This window comes from Scyliorhinus torazame, chromosome 27 (genome assembly GCF_047496885.1).
Source record: "Scyliorhinus torazame isolate Kashiwa2021f chromosome 27, sScyTor2.1, whole genome shotgun sequence".
Taxonomy (NCBI): Eukaryota; Metazoa; Chordata; class Chondrichthyes; order Carcharhiniformes; family Scyliorhinidae; genus Scyliorhinus; species Scyliorhinus torazame.
This window is the reverse complement of record NC_092733.1, coordinates 44,602,242-44,629,404: the sequence shown is the minus strand read 5'-3', so window position 1 is coordinate 44,629,404 and position 27,163 is coordinate 44,602,242. Positions and strand designations below refer to the sequence as shown.

Below are 27,163 nucleotides of genomic sequence, written 5' to 3'. Positions count from 1 at the left end.
ATGGCAGACAAACTGAATAGTTTTGCATCAGTCTCCACAGTGGTAGACACCAGTGGGATGACCGAACTCCAGGCGAACCAGGGGGCAGGGGTGAGTGTAGTGGCCATCATTAAGGAGAAGGTTCTGGGGAAACTGAAAGGTCTGAAGGTGGATAAACCACCTGGACCGGATGGACTACACCCCAGCGTTCTAAAGGAGATAGCGGAGGATATTGTGGAGGCATTAGTGACGATCTTTCAGGAATCACTGGAGGCAGGGAGGGTCCCAGAGGACTGGAAAGTGGCTAATGTAACACCGCTGTTTAAGAAGGGAGGGAGGCAGAAGATGGGAAATTATAGGCCGGTTACCCTGACTTCGGTCATAGGTAAGATTTGAGAGTCCATTATTAAAGATGAGATTGCGGAGTACTTGGAAGTGCATGGTAAAATAGGACTGAGTCAGCATGGCTTCGTCAAAGGGAGATCATGTCTGACAAATCTGTTAGGGTTCTTTGAGAATAACAAGGAAGATAGAGAAAGGAGAACCAGTGGACATGGTCTATTTAGATTTCCAGAAGGTCGTTGACAATCATAGAATTTACAGTGCAGAAGGAGGCCATTCAGCCCATCAAGTCTGCACCAGCTCTTGGAAAGAGCACCCTACCCAAGGTCAACACCTCCACCCTATTCCCGTAACCCAGTAACCCCACCCAACACAAAGGGCAATTTTGGACACTAAGGGCAATTTATCATGGCCAATCTACCTAACCTGCACATCTTTGGACTGTGGGAGGAAACCGGAGCACCCGGAGGAAACCCTCGCACACACGGGGAGGACGTGCAGACTCCGCACAGACAGTGACTCAAGCCGGAATCGAACCTGGGACCCTGGAGCTGTGAAGCAATTGTGCTATCCACAATGCTACCGTGCTGCCCATAGGTGCCATAGAGGAGTCTGTTAAATAAGTTAAGGTGCCATGGTTTTCAGGGTGAGAGACTGGCATGGATAGAGGATTGGCTGACTGGCAGAATGCAGAGAGTGGGGATAAAGGGGTCTTTTTCAGGATGGCAACCGGTATCTAGTTATGTGCCTCAGGGGTCTGTGCTGGGACCACAACTTTTCACAATATACATAAATGATCTGGGGGAAGGAACTGAAGGTACTGTTGCTACGTTTGTAGATGATACAAAGATCTGTAGAATGAGGAAGCAGGGGGGACGGGGGGGGGGGGGGGGGGGGCTGCAGAAGGATTTGGACAGGCTAGGAGAGTGGGCAAAGAAGTGGCAGATGGAATACAATGTGGAAAAGTGTCAGGTTCTGCGTTTTGAAAGGAGGAATGGAGGCATAGACTATTTTCTAAATGGGGAAATGCTGAGGAAGCACAAAGGGACTTGGGAGTCCTTGTTCAAGATTCTCTTAAGGTTAACGTGCAGGTTCAGTCGGCAGTTAGGAAGGCAAATGCAATGTTAGCATTCATGGCCAGAGGGCTACAATACAAGAGTAGGGTTGTACTTGTGAGGCTGGAAAAGGCTCTGGTCAGACCCCATTTGGAGTATTGGGAGCAGTTCTGGGCCCCGTACCCAAGGAAGGATGTGCTGGCCTTGGAAAGGGTCTAGAGGAGGTTCACAAGAATGATCCCTGGAATGAAGAGCTTGTCGTATGAGGAACGGTTGAGGACTCTGGGTCTGTTGGAGTTTAGGACGACGAGGGTGGATCTTATTGAAACTTACAGGATACTGCGAGGCCCGGATAGAGTGGACGTGGAGAGGATGTTTCCACTTAGAACAAAGAACAAAGAAAAGGACAGCACAGGAACAGGCCCTTCGGCCCTCCAAGCCTGTGCCGACCCTGCTGCCCGTCTAAGCTAAAATCTTCTACATTCCTGGGTCCGTATCCCTCTATTCCCATCCTATTCATGTATTTGTCAAGATGCCCCTTAAATGTTACTATCGTCCCTGCTTCCACCACCTGCTCCAGCACCTCCTCCAGGCACACACTACCCTCTGCGTAAAAAACTTGCCTCGTACATCTACTCTAAACCTTGCCCCTCTCACCTTAAATTACTGTGGCCCCTAGTAATTGACCACTCTATCCCGGGGAAAAGCCTCTGACTATCCACTCTGTCTATGCCCCTCATAATTTTGTAGACCTCTATCAGGTCGCCCCTCAACCTCCTTCGTTCCAGTGAGAACAAACCAAGTTTATTCAACCGCTCCTCATAGCTAATGCCCTCCATACCAGGCAACATCCTGGTAAATCTCTTCTGCACCCTCTCTAAAGCCTTCTGGTAGTGTGGCGACCAGAATTGAACACTATACTCCAAGTGTGGCCTAACTAAGGTTCTATACACAGCTGCAACATGACTTGCCAATTCTTGTAGGAAATGACTTGTAGGAAACACTAGAACCAGAGGACACAATCTCAGACTAAAGGGACGATCCTTTAAAACAGAGATGAGGAGGAATTTCTCCAGCCAGAGGGTGGTGAATCTGTGGAACTCTTTGCCGCAGAAGGCTGTGGAGGCCAAATCACTGAGTGTCTTTAAGACAGAGATAGATAGGTTTTTGATCAGTAAGGGGGTCAGGGGTTATGGGGAGAAGGCAGGAGAATGGGGATGAGAATATATCAGCCATGATTGAATGATGGAGCAGACCTGATGGGCTTAATTCTGCTCCTATATCTTATGGTCTTATGGTCTAATAACATTGATAAAAACAGGATGGAGAGACCAGTGTGACTAATTACAGACCACTCCGCCTAACGTCTGTGGTGGTTAAATTATGGGAAATAATTGTGTGAAATGATATAAATCATCGTCTAGGAAGACATAAATTAATCAAAGGGCATCAGGACAGATTTGTTCAGGCTGAGTCCAGTTTGATTAAGGGCAGCACGGTGGCACAGTTAGCACTGCTGCCTCACAACGCCAGGGACAATTCCTGCCTGTGGAGTCTGCACGTTCTCCCCGTGTCTGCGTGGGTTTCCTCCGGGTGCTCCGGTTTCCTCCCACAGCCCAAAGATGTGCAGGTTAGGTGGATTGGCTACGCTAAATTGCAGAGCCTTTGGCTTTGATCTTTATGTCCTCACTGCCAGAAGAATGGAGAGAGGCAAATGTTGTCCCTTGTTCAAGAAAGGGAATAGGTATAACCCTGGGAATTATAGGCCGATTAGTCTCACTTCGGTCACAGGTAAATTATTGGCAAGAGTCTTGAGGGATAGGATTTATGATCATTTGGAAAGATTCAGCTTAATCCAGGATAGTCAGCACGGATTTGTGAGGGGTCAGTCTTGCCTCACAAGTTTGATTGTATTCTTTGAGGAGGTAACTAAGTGTGTAGATGAAGGTAGAGCAGTTGATGTCGTACACATGGATTTTAGTACGGCGTTTGATAAGGTGCCCCATGGTCGGCTCATGCAGCAAGGAGGCATGGCATAGAGGGAAATTTGGTTGATTGGATCAGTAACTGGCGATCACCGAGAAGACAGAGGGTGGTGGTGGGTGGTAAATTTCCATCCTGGAGCCCAGTTACCAGCGGTGTACCACAGGGATCAGTGCTGGGTCCTCTGCTATTTGTGATTTTTATCAATGACTTGGATGATTTCGTTTCAGCGGGAGCAGTGCGGAAGTGGCTGCTGGGAAATAAGTCTGTCCTTTAAAAGCACTTGTCTTTGCAGGGGCATGCCAGTCGATTTCGGCGTGAGAACAGCTGGCGAGTCAGTTTCAGCGGGAGCAGTGCGGAAGTGGTTGCTGGGAGGTAAGTCTGTCCTTTAAAAGCACTTGTCTTTGCAGGGGCATGCCAGTCGATTTCGGCGTGAGAACAGCTGGTGAGTCAGTTTCAGCGGGAGCAGTGCGGAAGTGGTTGCTGGGAGGTAAGTCTGTCCTTTAAAAGCACTTGGCTTTGCAGGGGCAGGCCAGTCGATTTCAGCGGGAGAACAGCTGGTGAGTCAGTTTCAGCGGGAGCAGTGGGGAAGTGGTTGCTGGGAGGTAAGTCTGTCCTTTAAAAGCACTTGGCTTTGCAGGGGCAGGCCAGTCGATTTCAGCGGGAGAACAGCTGGTGAGTCAGTTTCAGCGGGAGCAGTGGGGAAGTGGTTGCTGGGAGGTAAGTCTGTCCTTTAAAAGCACTTGTCTTTGCAGGGGCAGGCCAGTCGATTTCGGCGTGAGAACAGCTGGCGAGTCAGTTTCAGCGGGAGCAAAGAACAAAGAACAAAGAAATGTACAGCACAGGAACAGGCCCTTCGGCCCTCCAAGCCCGTGCCGACCATGTTGCCCGACTAAACTACAATCTTCTACACTTCCTGGGTCCGTATCCCTCTATTCCCATCCTATTCATATATTTGTCAAGATGCCCCTTAAATGTCCCTATCGTCCCTGCTTCCACTACCTCCTCCGGTAGTGAGTTCCAGGCACCCACTACCCTCTGCGTAAAGAACTTGCCTCGTGCATCTACTCTAAACCTTGCCCCTCTCACCTTAAACCTATGCCCCCTAGTAATTGACCCCTCTACCCTGGGGAAAAGCCTCTGACTATCCACTCTGTCTATGCCCCTCATAATTGTGTATACCTCTATCAGATCGCCCCTCAACCTCCTTCGTTCCAGTGAGAACAAACCGAGTTTATTCAACCTCTCCTCATAGCAGTGCGGAAGTGGTTGCTGGGAGGTAAGTCTGTCCTTTAAAAGCACTTGTCGTTGCAGGGGCAGGCCAGTCGATTTCGGCGGGAGTGGAGCTGGCTGGTTAGTCAATTTCAGCAGGAGCTGAGAATTTTTTTTTTTTTTTTTAATTAGTGTTTTAGGTGGGAACAGGAAGTCGACCCGCGGACGTCTGGGAAGATCCTCACCAATAAATTCTGGTGGAGAGGAAACCCGAGACACTACACGTGTAGTGTCTCCCACCCTCCCTCCTCCTCTAACCGAATAATAAAACCCATTGGTCTGAGGTAAGTACCATATTTTATTATATTATTATTTTTTATAAAAAATTTAATTTAGGTGTTAGCCAGATCTTGGTAGAAATTTAGAGGAATGGCAGGGAAGGGAGTGCAATGTTCCTCCTGCAGGATGTTTGAGGTGAGGGATGCAGTTAGTGTCCCTGCTGATTTTACCTGCAGGAAGTGCTGCCATCTCCAGCTCCTCCAAGACCGAGTTAGGGAACTGGAGCTGGAGTTGGAAGAACTTCGGATCATTCGGGAGGCAGAAGGGGTCATAGATAGCAGCTTCAGGGAATTAGTTACACCAAAGATTGGAGATAGGTGGGTAACTGTAAGAGGGACTGGGAAGAAGCAGTCAGTGCAGGGATCCCTGCGGGCGTTCCCCTGAGAAACAAGTATACCGCTTTGGATACTTGTGGGGGGGACGACTTACCGGGGTAAGCCATGGGGTACGGGCCTCTGGCACAGAGTCTGTCCCTGTTGCTCAGAAGGGAAGGGGGGAGAGGAGCAGAGCATTAGTAATTGGGGACTCTATAGTCAGGGGCACAGATAGGAGATTTTGTGGGAGCGTGAGAGACTCACGTTTGGTATGTTGCCTCCCAGGTGCAAGGGTACGTGATGTCTCGGATTGTGTTTTCCGGGTCCTTAGGTGGGAGGGGAGCAGCCCCAAGTCGTGGTCCACATTGGCACTAACGACATAGGTAGGAAAGGGGACAAGGTTGTCAGGCAGGCTTTCAGGGAGCTAGGATGGAAGCTCAGAACTAGAACAAACAGAGTTGTTATTTCTGGGTTGTTGCCCGTGCCACGTGATAGTGAGATGAGGAATAGGGAGAGAGAGCATTTAAACACGTGGCTACAGGGATGGTGCAGGCGGGAGGGATTCAGATTTCTGGATAACTGGGGCTCTTTCTGGGGAAGGTGGGACCTCTACAGACAGGATGGTCCACATCTGAACCTGAGGGGCACAAATATCCTGGGGGGGAGATTTGTTAGTGCTCTTTGGGGGGGTTTAAACTAATGCAGCAGGGGCATGGGAACCTGGATTGTAGTTTTAGGGTAAGGGAGAATGAGAGTATAGAGGTCAGGAGCACAGATTTGACGTCGCAGGAGGGGGCCAGTGTTCAGGTAGGTGGTTTGAAGTGTGTCTACTTCAATGCCAGGAGTATACGAAACAAGGTAGGGGAACTGGCAGCATGGGTTGGTACCTGGGACTTCGATGTTGTGGCCATTTCGGAGACATGGATAGAGCAGGGACAGGAATGGATGTTGCAGGTTCCGGGGTTTAGGTGTTTTAGTAAGCTCAGAGAAGGAGGCAAAAAAGGGGGAGGTGTGGCGCTGCTAGTCAAGAGCAGTATTACGGTGGCGGAGAGGATGCTAGATGGGGACTCTTCTTCTGAGGTAGTATGGGCTGAAGTTAGAAACAGGAAAGGAGAGGTCACCCTGTTGGGAGTTTTTTATAGGCTTCCGAATAGTTCTAGGGATGTAGAGGAAAGGATGGCGAAGATGATTCTGGATAAGAGCGAAAGTAACAGGGTAGTTATTATGGGAGACTTTAACTTTCCAAATATTGACTGGAAAAGATATAGTTCGAGTACAATAGATGGGTCGTTTTTTTGTACAGTGTGTGCAGGAGGGTTTCCTGAAACAATATGTTGACAGGCCAACAAGAGGCGAGGCCACGTTGGATTTGGTTTTGGGTAATGAACCAGGCCAGGTGTTGGATTTGGAGGTAGGAGAGCACTTTGGGGACAGTGACCACAATTCGGTGACGTTTACGTTAATGTTGGAAAGGGATAAGTATACACCGCAGGGCAAGAGTTATAGCTGGGGGAAGGGCAATTATGATGCCATTAGACGTGACTTGGGGGGGATAAGGTGGAGAAGTAGGCTGCAAGTGTTGGGCACACTGGATAAGTGGGGCTTGTTCAAGGATCAGCTACTGCGTGTTCTTGATAAGTATGTACCGGTCAGACAGGGAGGAAGGCGTCGAGCGAGGGAACCGTGGTTTACCAAGGAAGTGGAATCTCTTGTTAAGAGGAAGAAGGAGGCCTATGTGAAGATGAGGTGTGAAGTTTCGGTTGGGGCGATGGATAGTTACAAGGTAGCGAGGAAGGATCGAAAGAGAGAGCTAAGATGAGCAAGGAGGGGACATGAGAAGTATTTGGCAGGAAGGATCAAGGAAAACCCAAAAGCTTTCTATAGGTATGTCAGGAATAAGCGAATGACTAGGGAAAGAGTAGGACCAGTCAAGGACAGGGATGGGAAATTGTGTGTGGAGTCTGAAGAGATAGGCGAGATACTAAATGAATATTTTTCGTCAGGCTTCACTCAGGAAAAAGATAATGTTGTGGAGGAGAATGCTGAGCCCCAGGCTCATAGAATAGATGGCATTGAGGTACGTAGGGAAGAGGTGTTGGCAATTCTGGACAGGCTGAAAATAGATAAGTCCCCGGGACCTGATGGGATTTATCCTAGGATTCTCTGGGAGGCCAGGGAAGAGATTGCTGGACCTTTGGCTTTGATTTTTATGTCATCATTGGCTACAGGAATAGTGCCAGAGGACTGGAGGACAGCAAATGTGGTCCCTTTGTTCAAAAAGGGGAGCAGAGACAACCCCGGCAACTATAGACCGGTAAGCCTCACGTCTATAGTGGGTAAAGTCTTGGAGGGGATTATAAGAGACAAGATTTATAATCATCTAGATAGGAATAATATGATCAGGGATAGTCAGCATGGCTTTGTGAAGGGTAGGTCATGCCTCACAAACCTTATCGAGTTCTTTGAGAAGGTGACTGAACAGGTAGACGAGGGTAGAGCAGTTGATGTGGTGTATATGGATTTCAGCAAAGCGTTTGATAAGGTTCCCCACGGTAGGCTATTGCAAAAAATACGGAGGCTGGGGATTGAGGGTGATTTAGAGATGTGAATCAGAAAATGGCTAGCTGAAAGAAGACAGAGGGTGGTGGTTGATGGGAAATGTTCAGAATGGAGTACAGTCACAAGTGGAGTACCACAAGGATCTGTTCTGGGGCCGTTGCTGTTTGTCATTTTTATCAATGACCTAGAGGAAGGCGCAGAAGGGTGGGTGAGTAAATTTGCCGACGATACTAAAGTCGTTGGTGTTGTCGATAGTGTGGAAGGATGTAGCAGGTTACAGAGGGATATAGATAAGCTGCAGAGCTGGGCTGAGAGGTGGCAAATGGAGTTTAATGTAGAGAAGTGTGAGGTGATTTACTTTGGAAGGAATAACAGGAATGTGGAATATTTGGTTAATGGTAAAGTTCTTGAGAGTGTGGATGAGCAGAGGGATCTAGGTGTCCATGTACATAGATCCCTGAAAGTTGCCACCCAGGTTGATAGGGTTGTGAAGAAGGCCTATGGAGTGTTGGCCTTTATTGGTAGAGGGATTGAGTTCCGGAGTCGGGAGGTCATGTTGCAGCTGTACAGAACTCTGGTACGGCCGCATTTGGAGTATTGCGTACAATTCTGGTCACCGCATTATAGGAAGGACGTGGAGGCTTTGGAGCGGGTGCAGAGGAGATTTACCAGGATGTTGCCTGGTATGGAGGGAAAATCTTATGAGGAAAGGCTGATGGACGTGAGGTTGTTTTCGTTGGAGAGAAGAAGGTTAAGAGGAGACTTAATAGAGGCATACAAAATGATCAGGGGGTTGGATAGGGTGGACAGTAAGAGCCTTCTCCCACGGATGGATATGGCTGGCACGAGGGGACATAACTTTAAACTGAGGGGTAATAGATATAGGACAGAGGTCAGAGGTAGGTTCTTTACGCAAAGAGTAGTGAGGCCGTGGAATGCCCTACCTGCTACAGTAGTGAACTCGCCAACATTGAGGGCATTTAAAAGTTTATTGGATAAACATATGGATGATAATGGCATAGTGTAGCTTAGATGGCTTTTGTTTCGGTGCAACATCGTGGGCCGAAGGGCCTGTACTGCGCTGTATTGTTCTATGTTCTATGTTCTATGATGGAGTTGAAGGAATTTGCTGATGACACCAAGATTGGTGGAGTAGTGGATGAGGTGGAGGGCTGTTGTAGGCTGCAAAGAGACATTGAGAGGATGCAGAGCTGGGCTGAAAAGTGGCAGGTGGAGTTTAACCCTGATAAGTGTGAGATGATTCATTTTGGTCAGACAAATATGAATTTGGATTACAGGGTTAACGGCAGGGTTCTGAAGAATGTGGAGGAGCAGAGAGATCACGGAGTTCATGTCCATAGATCTCTGAAAGTTGCCACCCAAGTGGATAGAGCCGTGAAGAAAGTGTGTTAGCGCTTATTAACAGGGGGATTGAGTTTAAGAGCCGTGAGGTTAAGCTGCAACTGTACAAGACCTTGGTTAGACCATATTTGGAGTATTGTGTGCAGTTCTGGTCACCTCATTATAGGAAGGATGTGGAAGCATTGGAAAGGGTGCAAAGGAGATTTACCAGGATGCTGCCTGGATTGGAGGGTAGGTCTTATGAGGAAAGGTTGAGGGAGCTAGGGCTTTTCTCATTGGAGCGAAGGAGGATGAGAGGTGACTTAATTGAGGTGTATAAGATGATGAGAGGGATAGATAGAGTGGACGTTCAGTGGCTTTTTCCTCGGGTGGATGTAGCTGTTACAAGGGGGCATAACTATTAGGTTCATGGTGGAAGACATAGGAGGGATGTCCGAGGTAGGTTCTTTACTCCGAGAGTGGTTGGGGCGTGGAACGCACTCCCAGCTATGGTGGTGGAGTCGGACACTTTCGGAACTTTCAAGCGGTTATTGGATCGGCATATGGAGTGCACTAGAATGATTGGGAGTAGGTTGATTTGATCTTAGTTTCAGACTAGTTCGGCACAACATTGTGGGCCGAAGGGCCTGTGCTGTGCTGTACAGTTCTATGTTCTATGTTCTATGCACGCAGACATTCCATGGGGTCCATGTTTCTTGCCATCGCGGACGCTCACTCAAAGTAGCGTAACGTGTACAACATGGCCTCAACGACATCCAGGGCCACGGTACAAAAGCTCGGGTGCTCGCTCAGCACCCGTGGGATCCCTGAGGTTCTGGTGACAGACAACAGGACGCCCTCCACGAGTGAGGAGTTTGCAAAAACGGAACACATCTAACATCAGAACCGTCCTTACCGCTCCTCATCCATCGGCCCGGCAGAAAGGGCGGTCCAAAGGGGACATAAAATAACAAACCACGAGCTCCATGAACACGGGACTGGCACGGTTCCTTTTTAACTACAGGGGTAGCCCATGAAGAACTGCTGTTGGGCTGAAGGCTTCGATCGGTTGAGCCTCATGTTACTGAACCTCGGTGTGAAAGTGGAGGTTCAGCAGGAGGCCCCGCAGTGACATCATTAACAGAGGACAGCAGGGCGGCAGTTTCACTCGGGGACACGGTCTCTGTTGTAATCTTGGAGACAAGGCGCTGACTCCCAGGTGTCGTGCTGGAGAGAACAGGACCGGCCTCCAACACGTTAGGATTCAGGGGAAAGTCCAGCGGAAGCATTTGGAAGAATGCGATCAGACTTGAGAACGTACAGAGATTATTAATGAGGATATTGCCATGGGCAGCACGGTGGCACAGTGGTTAGCACTGTCGCCTCACAGCTCCAGGGTCCCAGGTTCGATTCCCGCTTGGGTCACTGTCTGTGTGGAGTCTGCACGTTCTCCCCGTGTCTGCGTGGGTTTCCTCCGGGTGCTCCGGTTTCCTCCCACACGTCCCAAAAGACGTGCTGTTCGGTGAATTGGACATTCTGAATTCTCCCTCTGAGTACCTGAACAGGTGCCGGATTTTCACAGGGATTTTCACAGTAACACCATTGCAGTGTGTCAGCCTACTTGTGACAATAATAAAGATTGTATTTCATATTATTATGAATGAGAAACTGTAGTCAGGAGGAGAGATTGGATTGGCTGGAATTGTTGACCTTTCAACAGAGGCTAAGGGGGGATTTAAACTTTAAAAACTTACCTTGAAGAGTGACATCACAGCAAAGCAGTCACCTGATTGGCTGGTAGGGAAAGTGCTCCAATTAGCAGTAGCTGGGAGAAATTTAACTCTTCGTGTGTTGGTAAGCATTGTGATTGGTAAATAAACTCTTTATTCCTTTCGCTTATTCATTATTTGATATTATATTTGTAATCAGTTCAGGTAAAGTGTAAAAATGGCAGGAGATCCCAGACCCGTGTTATGCTCCTCTGAGAGAGAACGGCAACCGCGCATGCGCGGGTGACGCCAGTTATGCGGCGCCGCCTTTACGCGGGCGACAAGGCCTGGCGCGGGTAGATGACGCGGCCCCGATCCTGGCCCATTGTCAGGGCCTGAATCGGTCGGGATCGTGGCCGTTTCGCGGCGTCGTGAACCTCGACGGCGATCACAACGGCGCGGCCACTTCGGCGCGGGAGTGGAGAGTCCCGCTCTACATCTTCCCTTTCCCAGGATTCACTCCCAGCCCCATTGCTCCGAATAATGATCCCAGTTTCTCTGAAGTTTCACTGATGAGTTTAATTGAGTTTCCCGTGGACTTACCCGTTGAATCTGTACCATCCAGTGAGAAGGTTGTCGTCACATTGAAGACTAGAACAGTCAGTGTTAGCACAGTTTGTGCTCCTCCATGGCTGCTCCAGGACCTTGTGATTCTTACACGGGTCGGCAGACAGGAAATGGCAGCAATCTGTTGATTGTAAAGATAAAGTTTAGGAAATGTTCCACACTGACTCGTCTCCATTGAAACATTAAAAACCTCCCTTTCACCCACTGCTCTGCTATCAAATCCCTGAAATGAAAGCGGGAATCTCTGCTCCTTCCCGAGACCAGTACCCGGAACCCCCCACCCTCACCCCCGACCCCCAGCTCCAACAAACTGCAGACTCCTTTCATTCTTTCAACCTGAAAACCTCAACTCCTTGTTCCACTAAATTTCCCACCCAAGATTCCTCGATACTTTCCAGGATCTTTACCTCACTTCCCCTGGGAATCTCCCGATATTCCCCATGTTTCACTCTGTCGGATCCACATCCTCCCTTTCCCTGGATTTAATCCCTGGCCCATTGGTCTGACTAATGATCAGGATGTGCTGACATCATTCCAAATCCACTGGGATTCTCCTCAGTGAAAGCGGATCTCAGACACGGCTGTGATCCCGTGTCCCACACAAACAGGGTAGATGTCAGGAGAGGCCTCTTCCGGGATTTACCCAGCTCACAAAACCTCACAAGATCTAACGGGATCTGGCGAAACATCACCATCTGCATCCCGCCCATTGTGGGCAGGATGAGTATTTGTCAAGTCAGCATATTAGTGAGGCAGCTAACCTCCGTCGAATATGCAGCTCACTTGATCTATCGAGGCTTTAGGATGTAACCTCCCCGCCTTGGATCCTTAGACAAGTGCAGCTCAGTCCAGGGCCGACTCAGAGGGTCCAAAGATCGGCCTCCATTTTAAAATGACGTCGCGATCTCCTCTTACACTGAGGAGTTCTGGCGAGCGGAGTTCTTCCGTGTCGGAAAAGGGATTAAGTTCGGCCTCGGTGGGGTGTTCTCACTGAGGCCCAGGATTACAGCAGAGTCCCGGTCGATAGCGTGGTCTTTCTCAGCGCTGTGAGCGCCGGAATGCACTCGTAAACGTGCCAAAAGCTCCCTCCCTCCAGGGCCCTGTCCCCCTAATCCCACCGAACCGGCACAACTTGGGTCTGTGGGAGCAAACCGGAGATTGGCTAATTGAGTTTACTCCAGGTTGAGTTAGAAAGATTAATTTTCATTACAGAGGATGCTGGGTAAACTCAGCAGGTCTGGCAGCACCTGTGGACAGAGGAGCAGAGGGTGAGATTTAGTGGCCAATCGCACGCGACTTGGTGTCAGGACGAGGCTGTTGAATCTCCAGAAATACGCAACGGTCAAAATGTCTTGTGAGATTCAAGCGAGCCTCGGCAGGCATCATGATCTGGATCTCACCCCCACTGGCTGATTTCAATGCCCCGATGCCGGATTCTCCCGGTGCCCAGGGAAAGGCCGTGACCGGGAGACCTCGCCAGGGTGCCGTTAGTCCTGGCCCACACACGCATGGAGCACACGTAATGACTCCTGAGGGGATGGGGGGGGGAGAATTTCCCAGGGTGATCGGGGAAAGGACAAGGTGGCATTGCCAGGGTTCTTGGGTGGCACTCTCCGGCCGACCCCTCCCTCCACCCAAACCCTCCCTCCCAAAACACTCCCTCTGAACCCCTCCCTCCCCCCAAACGTCTCCTGAACGACCTCACCCCCTCCACCACCTTGCCTCCCTCGAGCTCCTCCTTCCACTGCCTCAACTCCCTCCAACACCTAACCTCCCTCCAGCACCTCACCCACCTCCAATACCTCACCTCCCTCCAACACCTCAACTCCCTCCAACACCTCAGCTCCCTCCAACACCTCACCTCCCTCCAACACCTCAACTCCCTCCAACACCTCAGCTCCCTCCAACACCTCAGCTCCCTCCAGCTCATCACCCACCTCCAACAACTCACCTCCCTCCAACACCTCACCTCCCTCCAACACCTCAGCTCCCTCCAACACCTCACCTCCCTCCAGCTCCTCACCTCCCTCCAAAACCTCAACTTCCTCCAACACCTAACCTCCCTCCAACACCTCACCTCCCTCCAGCTCCTCACCCACCTCCAACACCACACTTCCCTCCAACACCTCACCTCCCTCCAACACCTCACTTGCCTCCAGCACTTCACCTCCCTCCAAAACCTCAACTTCCTCCAACAACTAACCTACCTCCAACACCTCACCTCCCTCCAGCTCCTCACCCACCTCCAACACCTCACTTCCCTCCAGCACCTCACCTCCCTCCAACACCTCACCTCCCTCCAACACCTCACCTCCCTCCAACACCTCAACTCCCTCCAGCTCCTCACCCACCTCCAACACATCAGCTCCCTCCAACACCTTACCTCCCTCCAACACCTCACCTCCCTCCAGCTCCTCACCTCCCTCCAGCTACTCACCTCCCTCCAACACCTCACCTCCCTCCAACACCTCACCTCCCTACAATACCTCACCTCCCTCCAGTTGGTCACCTCCCTCCAACACCTCACCTCCCTCCAGCGCCTCACCTCCCTCGAACACCTCACCTCCCTACAATACCTCACCTCCCTCCAGTTGGTCACCTCCCTCCAACACCTCACCTCCCTCCAGCGCCTCACCTCTCTCCAACACCTTACCTCCCTACAATTCCTCACCTCCCTCCAGCTCCTCACCTCCCTCCAGCTCCTCACCTCCCTCCAATGCCTTACCTCCCTCCAGCTCCTCACCTCCCTCCAACACCTCACCTCCCTCCAACACCTCACCTCCCTCCAGCTCCTCACCCACCTCCAACACCTCACCTCCCTCCAACACCTCACCTCCGTCCAACACCTCACCTCCCTCCAGCTCCTCACCAACCTCCAACACCTCACCTCCCTCCAACACCTCACCTCCCTCCAACACCTCACCTCCCTCCAGCGCCTCACCAACCTCCAACACCTTACCTCCCTCCAACACCTCACCTCCCTCCAGCGCCTCACCTCCCTCGAACACCTCACCTCCCTACAATACCTCACCTCCCTCCAGTTGGTCACCTCCCTCCAACACCTCACCTCCCTCCAGCGCCTCACCTCTCTCCAACACCTTACCTCCCTACAATACCTCACCTCCCTCCAGCTCCTCACCTCCCTCCAGCTCCTCACCTCCCTCCAATGCCTTACCTCCCTCCAGCTCCTCACCTGCCTCCAACACCTCACCTCCCTCCGACACCTCACCTCCCTCCAGCTCCTCACCCACCTCCAACACCTCACCTCCCTCCAACACGTCACCTCCATCCAACACCTCACCTCCCTCCAGCTCCTCACCCACCTCCAACACCTCACCTCCCTCCAACACCTCACCTCCCTCCAACACCTCACCTCCCTCCAGCACCTCACCTCCCTCGAACACCTCACCTCCCTACAATACCTCACCTCCCTCCAGTTGGTCACCTCCCTCCAACACCTCTCCGCCCTCCAGCGCCTCACCTCTCTCCAACACCTTACCTCCCTACAATATCTCACCTCACCTCCCTCCAGCTCCTCACCTCCCTCCAATGCCTTACCTCCCTCCAGCTCCTCACCTCCCTCCAACACCTCACCTCCCTCCAACACCTCACCTCCCTCCAGCTCCTCACCCACCTCCAACACCTCACCTCCCTCCAACACCTTACCTCCCTCCAACACCTCACCTCCCTCAAACACCTCACCGCCCTCCAGCTCCTCACCTCCCTCCAACACCTCACCTCCCTCCAACACCTCACCTGCCTCCAGCTCCTCACCTCCCTCCAGCTCCTCACCTCCCTCCAGCTCCTCACCTCCCTCCAGCGCCTCACCTCCCTCCAGCTCCTCATCTCCCTCCAGCGCACCCATATCTTGGAGTAACTCATCTGTGCAGAAGTCTTGAATCAGCAATAAACCCTTCAAACTCCACCGCACAACTCCCTGCAGACTTCAGCCTTTTCGATGGCTGGAGAATAGCCAATATTGCCCCTTTGCTTAAGAATGGACCCTGCACATCTTTGGAAACACGTGTCTGTGTGGGTTTCCTCCGGGTGCCCCGGTTTCCTCCCACAGTCCAAAGATGTGCAGGTTAGGTGGATTGGCCACTAAATTGCCTTTAGTGTCCAAAAAGGTTAGGAGGGGTTTCTGGGTTATGGGAATAGGGTGGAAGTGAGGGCTTAAGTGCGGTGGTCTTTCCAAAGGCCGGTGCAGACTTGATGGGCCAAATGGCCTCCTTCTGCGCTGTAAATCCTCTGATCCATGTAATGGAACCAGGGATAATCCTGATAATTATAGGCCGGAGGGCTAAAGGCTGTCAGGGCTAAAAGGCTGGGAACAGACGAAGCCTGCGTGGAATATAAGGAAAGTAGGAAGGAACTTAAGCAAGGAGTCAGGAGGGCTAGAAGGGGTCACGAAAAGTCATTAGCAAATAGGGTTAAGGAAAATCCCAAGGATTTTTACACGTACATAAAAAGCAAGAGGGTAGCCAGGGAAAGGGTTGGCCCACTGAAGGATAGGCAAGGGAATCTATGTGTGGAACCAGAGGAAATGGGTGAGGTACTAAATGAATACTTTGCATCAGTATTCACCAAAGAGAAGAAATTGGTAGATGTTGAGTCTGGAGAAGGGTGTGTAGATAGCCTGGGTCACATTGAGATCCAAAAAGAAGAGGTGTTGGGTAGATAAGTCCCCAGGGCCTGATGGGATCTACCCGAGAATACTGAAGGAGGCTGGAGAGGAAATTGCTGAGGCCTTGACAGAAATCTTTGGATCCTCGCTGTCTTCAGGGGATGTCCCGGAGGACTGGAGAATAGCCAATGTTGTTCCTCTGTTTAAGAAGGGTAGCAAGGATAATCCCGGGAACTACAGGCCGGTGAGCCTTACTTCAGTGGTAGGGAAATTACTGGAGAGAATTCTTCGAGACATGATCTACTCCCATTTGGAAGCAAATAGACGTATTAGTGAGAGGCAGCACGGTTTTGTGAAGGGAAGGTCGTGTCTCACCAACTTGATCGAGTTTTTCGAGGAGGTCACTAAGATGATTGATGCAGGTAGGGCAGTGGATGTTGTCTATATGGACTTCAGTAAGGCCTTTGACAAGGCCCCTCATGGTAGACTAGTACAAAAGGTGAAGTCACACGGGATCAGGGGTGAGCTGGCAAGGTGGATACAGAACTGGCTAGGCCATAGAAGGCAGAGAGTAGCAATGGAAGGATGCTTTTCTAATTGGAGGGCTGTGACCAGTGGTGTTCCACAGGGATCAGTGCTGGGACCTTTGCTCTTTGGAGTATATATAAATGATTTGGAGGAAAATATAACTGGTCTGATTAGTAAGTTTGCAGACGACACAAAGGTTGGTGGAATTGCGGATAGCGATGAGGACTGTCGGAGGATACAGCAGGATTTAGATTGTTTGGAGACTTGGGCGGAGAGATGGCAGATGGAGTTTAATCCGGACAAATGTGAGGTAATGCATTTTGGAAGGTCTAATGCAGGTAGGGAATATACAGTGAATGGTAGAACCCTCAAGAGTATTGAAAGTCAAAGAGATCTAGGAGTACAGGTCCACAGATCATTGAAAGGGGCAACACAGGTGGAGAAGGTAGTCAAGAAGGCATACGGCATGCTTGCCTTCATTGGCTGGGGCATTGAGTATAAGAATTGGCAAGTCATGTTGCAGCTGTATAGAATCTTAGTTAGGCCACACTTGGAGTATAGTGTTCAATTCTGGTCGCCACACTACCAGAAGGATGTGGAGGCTTTAGAGAGGGTGCAGAAGAGATTTACCAGAATGTTGCCTGGTATGGAGGGCATTAGCTATGAGGAGCGGTTGAATAAACTCGGTTTGTTCTCACAGGAACGAAGGAGGTTGAGGGGAGACCTGATAGAGGTATACAAAATTATGAGGGGCATGGACAGAGTGGATAAGTCCTAGGGGGCATAGGTTTAAGGTGAGAGGGGCAAGGTTTAGAGTAGATGTACGAGGCAAGTTTTTTACGCAGAGTGTAGTGTAGTGTAGTGCCTGGAACTCGCTACCGGAGGAGGTGGTGGAAGCAGGGACGATAGTGACATTTAAGGGGCATCTTGACAAATACATGAATAGGATGGGAATAGAGGGATACGGACCCAGGAAGTGTAGAAGATTGTAGTTTAGTCGGGCAGCATGGTCGGCACGGGCTTGGAGGGCCGAAGGGCCTATTCCTGTGCTGTACGTTTCTTTGTTCTTTGTTCTTTGTAATACAGATAGATTGGAGAGTTGGGCAGGGAAATGGCAGATAGAGTTCAATCTGGACAAATGCGAGGTGATGCATTTTGGAAGATCAAATTCAAGTGTGAATTGTACAGTAAATGGCAGAACCTTAGTAGCATTGACATACAGAGGGATCTGGGCATTCAGGTCCATAGTTCCATGAAAGTGGCAATACAGGTGGATCACATGGGCAAGAAAGGATATGGCATGCTTGTCTTCATCGGCCTTCTTTGAGTACAAGAGTTATCAGGTGATGTTACAGTTGTATAAAACTTTAGTTAGGCCACATTTGGGATATTGCGTGCAATTCTGGTCACCACACTACCAGAAGGACGTGGATCCTGTGGAGAGGGTGCAAAGAAGGTTTACCCAGAATGTTGCCTATTAGCTATCAGGTGCCATCAGGAATAAACTCGGATTATTTTCGTTGGAAAGACAGAGGCTGTGGAGACACCTGATTGAGGTCAACAAACTATCGCGAGGTATAGACAGGGTGAATAGTCGGAAGCTTTGTCCCAGGCTGGAAGACTCAATGACAAGGGGGCACAGGTTCCAGGTGAGAAGGGATCAGTTCAGGGGCGATGTGCGATGTGCGGGGAAAGGGTGGTCGATGCCTGGAATGCGTTGCCAGTGGAGGTTTGGATGCAGGCACGATGGTAACATTTAAGATGTACTTCGATATAGGCAGCGCGGTAGCGCAGTGGGTTAGCTCTGCTGCCTCACGGCTCCGAGGTCCCAGGTTCGATCCTGGCACGTGGTCACTGTCTGTGTGAAGTTTGCACATTCTCCCCGTGTTTGCGTGGGTTTCGCCCCGCAACTCAAAGATGTGCAGGCTAGGTGGATTGGCCACGCTAAATTGCCCCTTAATTGGGAAAAAAAAAGAATTGGGTACACTAAATTTAAAAAAAAAAACATGTATTTCGATATTCACTTGAATAGGCGGGAATGGAGGCCACAGATCATTTGGACAATATGTAGTCGGTCTAAATAAGGAATCTGGATTGGTGCAGGCTTGGTGGGCCGAAGGGCCTGGTCCAGGCTGTTCTTTGTTCTCCCTCCAGCTCCCAACCTACCTCCTGTATGTCACCTCCACCCAGCTCCTCATCTCCCTCCAATGCCATGATTCCCTCCAGCAGCTCACCACCCTCCAGTGCCCAATATTCCTCCAGGGTCTCAACTCCCTCCACTACCTCAAATTCCTTCAGCACCTCTCCTCCCTCCAAAGCCTCACTTGCATCCAGGGCCTCACTTCTCTCCAGTGCCTCAATTATTTCTAATGCCTCACCTCCCCAGGCAAATTCTCGAACTGAGGTAATTGTGCAAACTTTCCCAATTATCCACAAAATCAAATCATCCCAGACCACTCATTATCTCCTCTTGCTGTATAATCCAGATGCCTGAGCCTCAAATGTCACCCATCCACCCCATCACATCATCCACACCCGTCACCCAATCAGTGAAGGCCACAACCTCATCCCAACATTCCAAGCTGGGAACTGTCTTCCCGAAAGCTCTCAGTCTCTCCACCTTCCTCTCGTCCCGAACTCCCTCCTAAATACACACCCTTCAATAAAACCTCTCCAAAAACCACCTTCTATCTTTCAAACCAATTCTTTGGTCAGGAAGAACCTCTCGAGGTTTTGAGGGGAAGATACTGAACGTAGACAATTGTATTTGTTGTACAATGGCCGACCGTCCTGAATGAATGTTACTCACTCAGACATCCCAGAATCAGCAACAACGTCTTCATCTCACTCGGCATATCCTGCAAAGGAAAAGAGACAATCCGTATGGGAGAGAATTCCGGCAATGGGAAAATTAGAGAGAATGTTAAATTGTGGGTGGGATAGTAAACATTGAGTTTATCTACCTAGAGTGAGTGAAGTCTCTCTCTCTGGGAGTGGGGCAGTAAACATTGAGTTTATCTATCTATAGTGAGTGAAGTCTCTCTCTGGGAGTGGGATAGTAAACATTGAGTTTATCTATCTATAGTGAGTGAAGTCTCTCTGGGAGCGGGATAGTAAACATTGAGTTTATCTATCGATAGTGAGTGAAGTCTCTCTCTGGGAGTGGGAGAGTAAACATTGAGTTTATCTATCTATAGTGAGTGAAGTCTCTCTCTCTGGGAGTGGGATAGTAAACATTGAGTTTATCTAGCTATAGTGACTGAAGTCTCTCTCTGGGAGTGGGATAGAAAACATTGAATTTATCTGTCTATAGTGAGTGAAGTCTCTCTGGGTGTGGGACAGTAAACATTGAGTTTATCTATCTAAAGTGAGTGAAGTCTCTCTCTCTGGAAGTGAGATAGTAAACATTGAGTTTATCTATCTATAGTGAGTGAAGTCTCTCTGGGAGTGAGATAGTAAACATTGAGTTTATCTATTTATAGTGAGTGAAGTCTCTCTCTCTGGGAGTGGGATAGTAAACATTGAGTTTATCTATCTATAGTGAGTGAAGTCTCTCTGGGAGTGGGATAGTAAACATTGAGTTTATCTATCTATAGTGAGTGAAGTCTCTCTGGGAGTGGGATAGTAAACATTGAGTTTATCAATCTATAGTGAGTGAAGTCTCTCTGGGAGTGGAATAGTAAACATTGAGTTTATCTATCTATAGAGAGTGAAGTCTCTCTCTGGGAGTGGGATAGTAAACATTGAGTTTATCTATCTATAGTGAGTGAAGTCTCTCTCTCTGTGTGGGATAGAAAACATTGAGTTTATCTATCTACAGTGAGTGAAGTCTCTCTGGGAGTGGGATAGTAAACATTGAGTTTATCTATCTATAGTGAGTGAAGTCTCTCTGGGAGTGGGATAGTAAACATTGAGTTTATCTATCAATAGTGAGTGAAGTCTCTCTGGGAGTGCGATAGTAAACATTGGGTTTATCTATCTATAGTGAGTGAAGTCTCTCTGGGAGTGGGATAGTAAACATTGAGTTTATCTATCTATAGTGAGTGAAGTCTCTCTGGGAGTGGGATAGTAAACATTGAGTTTATCAATCTATACTGAGTGAATTCTCTCTGGGAGTGGAATAGTAAACATTGAGTTTATCTATCTATAGAGAGTGAAGTCTCTCTCTGGGAGTTGTAAGGTTTTCGGGCAATTCGGCCCTTTTGGAGAAACCCAGAGACTGTAAACTGACTTTTCAGCCAAGAGAACAGAACCAGTTTTCCCAGCAGGCTTGGTCCGCTGAGCTGAGTGGGGACATAAGCACATAAATATTTACAAACACCCCCCTAGGAGCTACAAGGAAGAAGGAGCCAGACAACAAGATAACATCAAAACACAGACAAAGGGGCACGGGAATACACAGGAGGCTTGCATGCAAGCAGGACAATGGGATGGTCATAGCCCCATGCAAATGTAAATGACCTGGCCTCCACCAGAGCAGAATCCAATTAACACCCCATCAACATAGCGAGGTGAGAATAGCAGCCATCTCCGGAGCAGCTGGAAGACACTGAAATTCTCCACAAAAGAGCCTAACCTCGTTATCCTAGAAATCAGACTGTCTGAGTCCAGCATATTGCGCTGGAAAAGCCCCTAGAAAATCAGCGGTAGAGAAAAACCAAGTTGGAGGCGGACCTGGGGGAGGTACTCCAATCTTGACAGAAGCTACCGGCAGAAACTCACTGGGAGGAGGGGGGCGGAGCCAGCGCCAAATTCAAATCGCGCAGGTCTGAAAAAAACCAAGTTGGAGGCGGACCTGGGGGAGGTACTCCAAGCTTGACAGAAGCTACCGGCAGAAACTGACCTGAAGGAGGGGCGGAGCCAGCGCCAAATTCAAATCGCGCAGGTCTGCCTAGCTGGAAGGGGCGGACCTGCGAGGAATACCCGGAAACATACAGCTCTGACCGGCTCAAAGGGGGCGGGACCAGCGGGAACTTTAAAACTTACCTTTTTCAATGCAAAAGGGGCTGGCCGATCACAGAACAAAGCCAGGTATAACAATATAAAAGGGGCTGTGTTTTCAATTGGGGGGCTCTTCGTTCTTGGCTCGACCTCTGCACCCCTGACTTGACCTCTGCAGCCTGTGACCGTAAGTATCCTGCAGCAGCTTGCGAAACTCCCTTGACTTTAATAGTGGTTGAGGCTTTGGGGAAGGGAACTTGTTTTGTGCTTTGTGCTATTGCTAAAAACTGTGTAATCATAAGAATTTTCGTTGTGTCCGCTATATTACCTTTGAATAGACTTAGTGTGTATTAGAGCATAAGATTTTATTGTGTTTCTTCTGTTGATGATTTTGACCTGGGTTTTGTAATAAACCTTGATTTGATGATAATTGGAGTCGTTTAAATTCTTCAATCTTTCACCAGCGATCTCTGACCAAGTCATTGTTAAAATACTCCTCACCTTAATTCCGGGTTCAAGAATCGAGGGTCATCTTGAGCGATTCACTCAGGACAGACTGCTGGTTAGGAAATAAACAGCAGTGTCCTATTCTCTCTCTTGGGAAAGCTACTCTAGTGGAGTAGGAACCGGGTGGGTGTTGTACCACCGGAAAGAGAGAGAATCACCTGGGTATTGGTAGGGGTCTGGAGATCTGTGTGCTATAAGTCTCAGGCTGTCGGTTAGGAATAAACGGCAGGCTTGAATCAGTGCTCTCTTCAGTGGAAGTGTCCCACTGCGACATCCCCTGGCCTCTGAAGTTTCAGTGCCAGCTGGAGAGAGACACACACAGATATTCAAACCCCAGATATCGGCCCAGTAGTGGAGTAGCAGAGATGGCACCCTCTACAGAGTGGGATAGTAAACATTGAGTTTATCTATCTATAGTGAGTGAAGTCTCTCTGCGAGTGGGATAGTAAACATTGAGTTTATCTATCTATAGTGAGTATAGTCTCTTGGGACGTGGGATAGAAAACATTGCGTTTATCTATTTATAGTGAGTGAAGTCTCTCTGGGAGTAGGATAGTAAACATTGAGTTTATCTATCTCTAGTGAGTGAAGTCTCTCTCTGGGAGCGGGATTGTAAACATTGAGTTTATCTGTCTCTAGTGAGTTAAGTCTCTCTCTGGGAGTTGGATAGTAAACATTGAGTTTATCTATCTATAGTGAGTGAAGTCACTCTGGGAGTGGGATAGTAAACACTGAGTTTATCTATCTCTGGTGAGTGAAGTCTCTCTGCGAGAGGGATAGTAAACTTTGACTTTATGTATCTGTAGTGAGTGAAGTCACTCTGGGAGTGGGATAGTAAACACTGATTTTATCTACCTCTCGTGAGTGAAGTCTCTCTGGGAGTGGAATAGTAAACATTGAGTTTATCTATCTATAGAGAGTGAAGTCTCTCTCTGGGAGTGGGATAGTTAACATTGAGTTTATCTATCTATAATGAGTGAAGTCTCTCTCTCTGAGTGGGATAGTAAACATTGAGTTTATCTATCTATAGTGAGTGAAGTATCTCTCTCTGAGTGGGATAGTAAACATTGAGTTGATCTATCTATTGTGAGTGAAGTCTCTCTGGGATTCGGATAGTAAACATTGAGTTTATCTATCTATCGTGAGTGAACTCTCTGGGAGTGGGATCGTAAACATTGAGTTCATCGATCTCATGTGAGTGAAGTCTCTCTGGCAGAGGGATAGTAGACATTGAGTTTATCTATCTATATTGAGTGAAGTCTCTCTCTGGGAGTGGGAGAGTAAACACTGAGTTTATCAATCTATAGTGAGTGAAGTCTCTCTGGGAGAGGGGTAGAAACATTGCGTTTACCTATCGAAAGTGAGTGAAGTCTCTCTGGAAGTGGGATAGTAAGCATTGAGTTTATCGATCTATAGTGAGTATAGTCTCTTGGGACGTGGGATAGAAAACATTGAGTTTATCTATTTATAGTGAGTGAAGTCTGTCTCTGGGAGTGGGATAGAAAACATTGAGTATATCCATCAATAGTGAGTGAAGTCTCTCTCTGGGAGCGGGATTGTAAACATTGAATTTATCTGTCTCTAGTGAGTGAAGTCTCTCTCTGGTAGTTGTATAGTAAACATTGAGTTTATCTATCTACAGTGAGTGAAGTCACTCTGGGAGTGGGATAGTAAACACTGAGTTTATCTATCTCTGGTGAGTGAAGTCTCTCTGGGAGTGGGAGAGTAAACATTGACTTAATGTATCTATAGTGAGTGAAGTCTCTCTGGGAGTGGGATAGTAAACACTGAGTTTATCTACCTCTCGTGAGTGAAGTCTCTCTGGTAGTGGGATAGTAAACATTGAGTTTATCTATCGAAAGTGAGTGAAGTCTCTCTTGGAGTGGGATAGCAAACATTGAGTTTATCTATCTATAGTGAGTGAAGTCACTCTGGGAGTGGGATAGTAAACACTGAGTTTATCTACCTCTCGTGAGTGAAGTTTCTCTGGGAGTGGGATAGTAAACATTGAGTTTATCAATCTATAGTGAGTGAAGTCTCTCTCTGCGAGTGGGATAGTAAACATTGAGTTTATCTATCTATAGTGAGTGAAGTCTCCCTGGGACTGGGATAGTAAACATTCAGTTTATCTATCTATCGTGAGTATAGTCTCTCTGGGAGTGGGATAGAAAACATTGAGTTTATCTATTTATAGTGAGTGAAGTCTCTCTGGGAGTGGGATAATAAACATTGAGTTTATCTATTTATAGAGAGTAAAGTCTGTCTCTGGGAGTGGGATATTAAACATTGAGTTTATCTATCAATAGTGAGTGAAGTCTCTCTCTGGGAGCAGGATTGTAAACATTGAGTTTATCTATCTATAGTGAGTGAAGTCTCTCTCTGGGAGAGGGTAGAAAACATTGAGTTTATCTATCTCTATTGAGTGAAGTCTCTCTCTCTGGGAGTGGGATAGTAAACATTGAGTTTATCTATCGATAGTGAGTGAAGTCTCTCTGGGAGTGGGATAGTAAACATTGAGTTTATCTATCTATAGTGAGTGAAGTCTCTCTCTGGGAGAGGGATAGAAAACATTGAGTTTATCTATCTCTATTGAGTGAAGTCTCTCTCTCTGGGAGTGGGATAGTAAACATTGAGTTTATCTATCGATAGTGAGTGAAGTCTCTCTGGGAGTGGGATAGTAAACATTGAGTTTATCTATCTATAGTGAGTGAAGTCTCTCTGGGAGTGGGATAGTAAACATTGAGTTTATCTATCTATAGTGAGTGAAGTCTCTCTCTGGGAGTGGGATAGTAAACATTGAGTTTATCTATCTATAGTGAGTGAAGTCTCTCTCTGGGAGTGGGATAGTAAACATTGAATTTATCTATCTATCATGAGTATAGTCTCTCGGGGCGTGGGATAGTGAACAATGAGTTTATCTATCTATAGTGAGTGAAGTCTCTCTGGGAGTGGGATAGTAGACATTGAGTTTATCTATCTGTAGTGAGTGAAGTCTCTCTCTCTGGGAGTGAGCTAGTAAACATTGAGTTTGTCTATCTATAGTGAGTGAAGTCTCTCTCTGGCAGTGGGATAGTAGACATTGAGTTTATCTATCGATAGTGAGTGAAGTCTCCCTGGGAGTGGGATAGTAAACATTGAGTTTATCTATCTATATTGAGTGAAGTCTCTCTCTGGGAGTGGGACAGTAAACATTGAGTTTATCTATCTATAGTGAGTGAACTCTCTCTCTGGGAGTGGGATAGTAAACATTATGTTTATCTATTTATAGTGAGTGAAGTCTCTCTCTCTGGGAGTGGGGTAGTAAACATTGAGTTTATCTATTTATAGTGAGTGAAGTCTCTCTGGGACTGGGATCGTACACATTGAGTTTATCTACCTATAGTGAGTGAAGTCTCTCTGGGACTGGGATGGTAAACATTGAGTTTCTCTATCTATAGTGAGTGAAGTCTCTCTGGGACTGGGATAGTAAACATTGAGTTTCTCTATCTATAGTGAGTGAAGTCTCTCTCTCTGGGAGTGGGATAGTAAACATTGAGTTTATCTATCTATAGTGGGTGAAGTCTCTCTGGGAGTGGGATAGTAAACATTGAATGTATCTATCTATAGTGAGTGAAGTCTCTCTCTCTGGGAGTGGGATAGTAAACATTGAGTTTATCTATCCATAGTGAGTGAAGTCACTCTCTGGGAGTGGGATAGTAAACATTGAGTTTCTCTATCTATAGTGAGTGAAGTCTCTCTGGGAGTGGGAAAGTAAACATTGAGTTTATCTATCTATAGTGGGTGAAGTCTCTCTGGGAGTGGGATAGTAAACATTGAATGTATCTATCTATAGTGAGTGAAGTCTCTCTCTCTGGGAGTGGGATAGTAAACATTGAGTTTATCTATCCATAGTGAGTGAAGTCACTCTCTGGGAGTGGGATAGTAAACATTGAGTTTCTCTATCTATAGTGAGTGAAGTCTCTCTCTCTGGGAGTGGGATAGTAAACATTGAGTTTATCTATCCATAGTGAGTGAAGTCACTCTCTGGGAGTGGGATAGTAAACACTGAGTTTCTCTATCTATAGTGAGTGAAGTCTCTGTGGGAGTGGGATAGTAAACATTGAGTTTATCTATCTATAGTGAGTGAAGTCTCTCTGGGAGTGGGATAGTAAACATTGACTTTATGTATCTATAGTGAGTGAAGTCTCACTGGGAGTGGGATAGTAAACATTGAGTTTATCTATCTATAGTGAGTGAAGTCTCTCTGGGAGTGGGATAGTAAACATTGAGATTATCTATCTATAGTGAGTGAAGTTTCTCTGGGAGTGGGATAGTAAACATTGAGTTTATCTATCGATAGTGCTAAAGTCTCTCTCTCTTTTGGAATGAGCATCTCTTGGTTATATCCTTGATTAACATTGTTTGGGATTCTCCATTCCCGCAGCCGGCCATTGTGGTCACACCATCGGTAAACTCGCGCTTGTCGGCGCGCTGCCCGCGAGCCGGAGGATCCCGCCAACGCCGAATCCCACAGATTATGCTTTGACCCCAATATTAATCTTTCTTGTTTGAATCCAGCACCGCACTGCCCTCCTGTCCCCCACCACCATCCATGGTTAAACCACGTTTGTTTGTGACTTGCTGTATTCATCATCCAGATCCATCTCCAGTCTCCTCAATGACTCAGGTCATTCAGCAGCTCTGTATTGGGACTGGAGAACATACACAGACCTGAGCCCATGTTTAAAAACAGTGATACACCTCTCAGCACAGTCTAAATACTAATTCATACCTGACTGCTTACCGGAGCCTCAGGAGGTGTTCCCGTGTGAGCTGGAGGAGGTTCTGTAAGCTTGCCTGTTGCTCAGTGTTGAATGCTATTCATGGCAGCCTCTGACTACTTATAAGGGAAACGGACTGGACCAGAATTCTGATTTGCTCCCTGGAGAACAAAGCTTACCCAATAGTCTGGCTGGAGGGGGAAATGTGATTGTGCTTGTGTCATGTGCTCTGCATTGGGTAATGTAATCCAGCCCCTGTCACTCACAGTCCCAGTTTCTGGCAAAGTGCTTGTCCTGTTTCGCAACATTCTTCACATTCATTGAACCAACCGGCCCGACATAG

At 48.1% G+C, this 27,163-nt stretch overlaps 1 protein-coding gene across 2 annotated transcripts in view; it reads right to left on the bottom strand.

The window, feature by feature from the left end:
• The window catches only part of LOC140403377 (pancreatic secretory granule membrane major glycoprotein GP2-like), a 94,366-nt gene extending 67,420 nt beyond the window's left edge, over window positions 1–26,946 (bottom strand). Inside the window, exons 1-3 of one of the 2 annotated variants that reach the window (XM_072491308.1) lie at window positions 26,844–26,946; window positions 19,422–19,470; window positions 11,437–11,581 (exon numbers count right to left, since the gene is read on the bottom strand). In XM_072491308.1, the coding sequence (XP_072347409.1) occupies window positions 11,437–11,581; window positions 19,422–19,467 (191 nt within the window). In that variant the 5' untranslated portion in view covers window positions 19,468–19,470; window positions 26,844–26,946. Of the gene's footprint in view, window positions 1–11,436; window positions 11,582–19,421; window positions 19,471–26,831 lie in introns of both variants that reach the window. The other variant, XM_072491307.1, reaches the window with a different exon arrangement.
• Between the last annotated feature and the right edge of the window lie 217 nt (window positions 26,947–27,163).